This window comes from Nestor notabilis, unplaced genomic scaffold, assembly GCF_000696875.1.
Source record: "Nestor notabilis isolate BGI_N333 unplaced genomic scaffold, ASM69687v1 scaffold17643, whole genome shotgun sequence".
Classification (NCBI taxonomy): domain Eukaryota; kingdom Metazoa; phylum Chordata; class Aves; order Psittaciformes; family Psittacidae; genus Nestor; species Nestor notabilis.
In genome coordinates this window covers 5305-11544 of record NW_009921674.1, presented here as the reverse complement: position 1 = coordinate 11544, position 6240 = coordinate 5305, and the positions used below count along the sequence as shown (strand labels likewise).

The 6240-nt window shown below is 55.5% G+C and overlaps 1 protein-coding gene across 1 annotated transcript in view; it reads left to right on the top strand.

Annotated features, from left to right (window-relative positions):
- Nucleotides 1-6: 6 nt before the first annotated feature.
- ZNF777 (zinc finger protein 777) overlaps nucleotides 7-6240 on the top strand; it is a gene marked incomplete at its 5' end in the record, with an annotated part of 6974 nt that continues 740 nt past the window's right edge. Inside the window, 5 exons of the mRNA XM_010011259.1 lie at nucleotides 7-180; nucleotides 1434-1560; nucleotides 2332-2445; nucleotides 3395-3649; nucleotides 5590-6224. Coding sequence (XP_010009561.1) covers nucleotides 7-180; nucleotides 1434-1560; nucleotides 2332-2445; nucleotides 3395-3649; nucleotides 5590-6224 — 1305 coding nt within the window. The remainder of the gene's footprint in view (nucleotides 181-1433; nucleotides 1561-2331; nucleotides 2446-3394; nucleotides 3650-5589; nucleotides 6225-6240) is intronic.

Below are 6240 nucleotides of genomic sequence, written 5' to 3'. Positions count from 1 at the left end.
TGTGAGAAGACAGCGGCGGAACTGGGGAACCAGCTGGAAAGCAAGTGTGCGGCACTGGGCACCCTTATCCAGGAGTATGGGCTGCTCCAACGGCGCCTGGAAAACATGGAGAACCTCCTGAAGAATAGGAATTTCTGGATCCTGCGGCTGCCCCCGGGCAGGAAGGGGGAAGTCCCCAAGGTAACGGTGTCCTGGGGTGTAGGGTCTGCACCCAAAACGCTCCCAAAACCCTCACAGAGGGTAGGACAGGGCGAAGAGCCAGTGGGTAAACAGGGACAGCCCTGGCACAGGTGAGTCGCTCGCAGCAGAGCTGTTCCTCTCAGCTTCCTGGCATCTCTCCCATGGGACCTGCCTGCGGTGGGAGATGGACCTGAAGGCAACATCCCCTGTACTCAAGCTGGAGGTTTCAGTTCTTCACCACACTGCACAGCCCAGCAGCAATTCACTCTTTTTTTTTTCCCCTTTCTTTTTTTACCACCATTTGAGAGAAACCCTGCAGATTTGGTGGCTCTTTTACCACTTTGGCGCTGTGCTGGGGGCCTCCTGGGTCAGGAATGGAGCAAGCAGGGGCTGCTGCTGCAGGGAAGGGGGGACCTCTGGGATTCAGGGGAAGGCAAATGAGCTTTCCGCGCTTGCAGTTGGGCTTAGCTGAGCTTCAGAAGGAGCCCACCATCAGTATTCAGTTCCTTGCATTTCACAACCATCTCAATAAAAGCAGCTTTGCAGATGTGACCATGTCAGACATGGTAAAGGGGACATTGCTGGAGAGAGCAGAAGGGATCTGGAAAAGGGGTGATCAGCCCCAAACACCTCATTAGTACAGTCAGGGAGCTGAAGCCGCATCTCTCTCTGAAGAGCTCCATTCAGACGCGGTGCAGCTTGCACATCCCAAATTTATCCTTAGAAATTATTTCTTGGCACACAGACTTGAAAGCTGCAGTCTACTCCCAGCCCATGTGCACACTAACTCACGCTAAGTGGGAGCCCTTCAAGCCCAGGTAGATCTTCCCCTTGACTTCTGGGGTAATTGAATCTGGGGTTTTACATCAGCTCATCAATAGAGATGAGGTCCAGCTCTAGTACCCAGTTTTTATCTCCTTGATCGTCCCTCCAGGTGGGCACAAGCCCAGTCGTCTCTGCAGGTCATCCCTGCTAGTGCAGGGACCAAGAGGAAGATGTCAGTGTTGGTGGTGGAAATCATGATCTGGGTTCATGACCAGGACCAGCCATTCGGCTGAGACCTTTGATCTCATAGAAATATCTCTCCAGGAGTTGTTTTAAATATAAAAACAAACTTGTTGATGGCTGTGAGGTAGCTGAATTCTGGCCATGTCCAAGCGGGAACAAGCTGCTGCTGCCACAGGCTGGAGATAAGGTGTGGGGCTCCTGGGGAGCGAGGTGGCTGCTTGAACCCGTGCTGCTTGTGATTGCAGGTGCCAGTGACGTTTGACGACGTGTCCGTCTATTTCAATGACAAGGAATGGGAGAAGCTGGAGGAGTGGCAGAAGGAGCTGTACAAGAATGTGATGAAGGGGAACTATGAGTCGCTGATCTCCCTGGGTAAATACGGGTTCTCCAGGGCTCCTGGCTGCCTGCAGGCTTGGGCACCTTCTGAGTCCTCCTTGGAGATCCCCTTGGATCCCCTTGACACCCAAATGTCCTGTTAAAAGGAGGAAGTTTCTAGTCTGGGTAAGGGCATCCCTCCAGCAACGTTCACTCCCAGCTCGGGGTGCAGTGTTGTCCTGGCTTGCAGGGAGGTGCCCACAAATGGGGTGGGCTGGAGAACTCCCGAGGCTTCTTTTAGCCAGTTACTTGGTGAAAACCCAGCACCTTCCCCATGGGCTGTTGGAAGGGCTTCCCTTTGTTTTCTAGGTCTGCAACAGGTACCAGACCATGCACCCTGTCAGAAGAAACTTTCCAGAGGGAAAAATTGTCTGAGGTGGTCTTAGCTGTGCTCCTTTAGGGTATTTCCTGTTGAAGCTGCAGGAGAAATTCTAGCTCTGCTGCACCCACAGTGGAAATGCTTTTGGCTTCAGGAGAGCCAGGAATTTACGTGAGAAGTTCTAAAAGCCCACCAGAAACACATACGGGTTGGGTTTCTTCTCGAAGGTAGTTTCTCTGTGTGTGGTTCCTCAGCTTCCGCCTCCATGACTCCCTTCTGCCCATCTGGGGAGCCTGGCCTGCTCACAGCACCAGGCTCTCCTGTCTGCAGACCCTCTGTGGATGTTTCTGAGTGTCTTCATGTGTCTCCCCCGGGTGCTGGGGAGAGGTGGAAGCCAATATTAGGATTTCTCCGTTCAGTAATCCTTCTCTCCATCCCTTTCTTAACAGACTATGCAATTTCCAAACCCGGTGTCTTGTCTCAGATTGAGCAAGGAGAGGAATCGCGGGTCAGGAGCGAGCCAGACTTGGAGGAGAGTGAGATCATTACCGATGCCACAGCAGGTGAGGCAGCAGCTTAGCACAAAGGCTGACATAGGTTCAGAGGAGGTGCTCACCCCGAGGCTAAAGGAAGTGTTGCTGAGAGCTGTGCCTGAGGAGAGTATCAGGAGGAGCCTTGCTTAGGAGCAGGAAAGATGTGGCTAATCGGAGGTTGGATGTCCAGGTACAGCTCAACATATAAACCAGGGCAAGCGGAGCCCAGAGAGTTGGACTCTTAAGAGCCACCAGCAAGGGAAGGATCTGTATCCAGACCAGATCCTCAGGGAGCTGGTATGTTCAGCAGAATGGAGAATTAGGTCCCGTTGGGAAAACTCATCCACTCAAAAAATCCTCTGTGCCCTCTCTGATTGTGTGGATGGTGCCTGGGTTTATCCTGGGAGCACCCACCCCCCGGCAGGGAAGCCTGCTTCCATCCTGTGCACAGAGACTGGGGTGCCAGGGGGTTTCTCTGAGGGCAAGCCTGGGCTGAGAGCAGGGAACCAGGGACCCCGAGTCCTGGAGTGACTCCTGCTCTGAGATAAGGGGGGCTGATAAGGAGATAAGAAGAGATGGTGTCAGCTCCGCTGGCCCCAGGCTGCGAACATGGGGTTGCTCTGACCCCCTGCCGTGGTCTTGGTCACAACAATCTTGAAGTTAAATCAAGGCCAACAGGAAGAGAAAAAAAAAGGGCGCTGCTAGCCAGCACTGCAGCCAGGGATGTAGGGTGGTGGAGGGGTGCTGAGCTGCAGGTGCTGGGTCTCCTGACTGAGCAGAGCTAGTCCTCTGTGCCTAGAGAAGATCCCAGGTGAGAGGCAGGAGCATGGCAGGGGTGGTTGAAGGGAGAGCAGAAGTGGCCAAGCAAATGAAACCCCTCTGTGGGATCAGCAGCCAGAGCTGGTGGGGATTGTTGCAAACAGTTTCTTTGCCCCGGCTCCCTGGAGTGACGGTGGGTGGGAATCTCTCTTTGCTGCAGCTGGTATAAGGGTTGTGATCAAAACGGAGGAGCTCCTTCCTGAAGACAGCCCTGAAAACCCCGAGCTGCACGGGATGTCAGGGCAGTCAGAGGGGAGCTTCCAGAGTCCGGATGAGGAGGCAGCCTGCGAGAGCCCCTACGGCTCCGTCTCGCCTCCGAGGGACCTCCCTGGAACCAGCCTGGGTGACTCATCTGAATACGTATCTGACTTCAATGAGATCCAGAGAGTCATCGTTCACCATGGGAGTTGTGCAGGTGAGATGCTTGGCACATGGCTCTGTGTGGCATGACGGGGCAACAGGAGGCCCAGGAGGGGCTGTAGTGTGTCAGGGGAAGGTGAGAAATGGGTGGGATGAAAGAGAAGGGTTAAATCCCCCCCGAACCAGCAACAGAAGGAAAGTTTCTGGCTGCAGCAACCTCAGGAGGAGCTGTGGTCGTAACTCAGGCGGGGAAGAGGAGGCAGCATGCTCATGGTGGACATCAGAGCATGGTCTCTTGAGGGCACCTGACGCACTCCAGAGCAGAGCAAGCACCTCTGCAGGTGTGAAAAAGCCTTGTTACACATGGAGACCAAGGGAAGACATATCAGAGGCAGCGTTTTATGAGCCCCAGTAAGTTTCTGCTGCCAAAATCCTACTGTTGCAGAGGGCAGGATATCGGTTGAGGACTCCTGCCATGGTGCTAGTCACGCAGAGGAATGGTGTAAGCCACTTAGATGCTTACACACCAGGAACTGCTGGAGGAACATATGAGGTTCAGCATGTTGACCAGTATAGGGGTTGCACAGGGGAGGCCTGGAAGAGAGAGAGGAGGGTGACCAGAGGTCCGTGGTGTGGAAGCTGCTGGAAGAGAAGGGGAAGGCTGAGGTTACTTACTGGAGATAAGAGAAGATGGCAGCAGGTGCTTCATGTGTAGAAGTCTGATATGGGCCAGATCTTACAGACATGCTTTGAGGGTGGAGATAGGAAGGCAGAGATATGGGCTGTTGGGAACGGCGGGTTCCCTGCCTTCTTATGGCTTTGCAATGGTGTAACACAAACCAAGAAAGATGGAGTTGGACTCTTGAGGTCCTCCTCCACTCTGTCTCGTGGATCCTGTGGTCTCCTCATGGTTTTCTAAAGGAAACCAGCCAAGCCACCAGTGGGGCTGGAGATGATCCTCATCCAAGAGCCAGCACCTCTGCCAGTGCTTGGGGCCCCTGCAGGTGGGATTGAGCGGGAGCTGCAGCAACGTTCTGACTGGGGTACAGATGCCAGCTTGAGCAGAGACAGCCCCTGGGTCTGCATAGGGGGGCTCCTTGCTGCAAGGAGGTGGGGAGGAGGATCTGGGAATGTGGGTTTTCCCCACAGACCCCTCTGTCAAAGGGGAGAGCTTTGATACCGTGCTCCCATCAGCTGCCTCTTCTTGGGAAAGCATGGCTGCTCTTCCTAGAAAAGTACATAGGCCTGGCTCAAAGTCCAGCACAGGGTGACGTGCGAGGGATCCACCATGGGCCCTTCCTCAGGACACGCTGGCTGTGTGTCCTGCTCTGTGCGTCCCCAGTACAGCCAGTCTCACCAAACAAAAACAACCAGGTCACCTCTGGCATCGGTGACATGAGGGGGGAGCCTGAGCTGCAGCCATCCATCCCACTGTTTGCCTTGGCGAAGAAGGAGGTCTCTCCCTGTGCCCTGTCACGGTGAAGCTGAAGGAGGTTGACAGTCCCAGCCTGTGTCCATGGATTCAGAAGTGGAGCTGGAGGCTGGCATCCCTGTGTGGTGGTTCTGTGGAGCAGTGCCATGCAGGTGTGGTGGTGTAGCCCAGCAAAACAGCAGCAGATGGAGCTGCTCCAAAACACTTGGCCACCTGATCCCTAGCAAACCAGTGGTGCTTTTATCCCCTCTGTCTCGTAGCATCATGAAAGTGCAAAACCTTTTGGCAGACAGGGCTCACTGCACCCTCTGAAGGAGCCTGTCTGGGAGGCGGTTTGTCTGTCATCCCTATCAGGGGTGCGCAGGCTTGCCTTGCTACTGCAAGAGGACATGGTCTGTCCCAAAGCTGGAGCCTTCTCGCGTCTGGGTGGTGGGGCAAAGTGGACAAGCAGGTGCAAACAGCTGCAGAAGCCCATGCAGATGTTTCTGTAGTAGCCCGCAGGTGCGTAAAAGGCCACCCGTCCCACCCAATGACCCTAACACTGTTCCGGTTTTCCTCCTCAGAGGATGGGATCGTGATCAAGACAGAGGAAGAGGAGGAGGAGGAGGAGGACCCTGACACTCTGGAGCCATGTGACATGTTCTCAGGCAGGAGCGAGCCGCCAGCATTCCCCAGCCATGAGGCCGGGCTGGGCTGCGAGGCGCAGTGCAGCTCCAAAACACAGCCCAGGAGCCTGGTGGCCACCCGCGTGAGGAAACCCCCAGCGTGCGAGAGGGACTCTGGAGACATGAAGCCAGCCGCCGCCCAGCAGCGGAACCGGACGAGGGAGAGACCCTACATCTGCCCTGAGTGCGGGAAGAGTTTCATGCTCAAGATCAACTTCATGATCCACCAGCGCAACCACCTCAAGGAAGGGCCCTATGAGTGCCATGAGTGCGACCTCAGCTTCCGCAACAAGCAGCAGTTCCTGCTGCACCAGCGCAGCCACACGCGCCGGGGTGTGGGGGTCCCCCGGCGCCCTGAGCATGGTCTCAAGCCCCAGTCACGGCCCCCACCTCCGGGGAAGCCCTACAAGTGCTCCGAGTGCGAGAGCAGCTTCAGCCACAAGTCGAGTCTCAGCAAACACCAGATAACACATGTTGGGGAGCGGCCCTTCACCTGCGGCGAGTGCCGGCGGAGCTTCCGCTTTCAGATCAGCCTCATCATGCCACAGA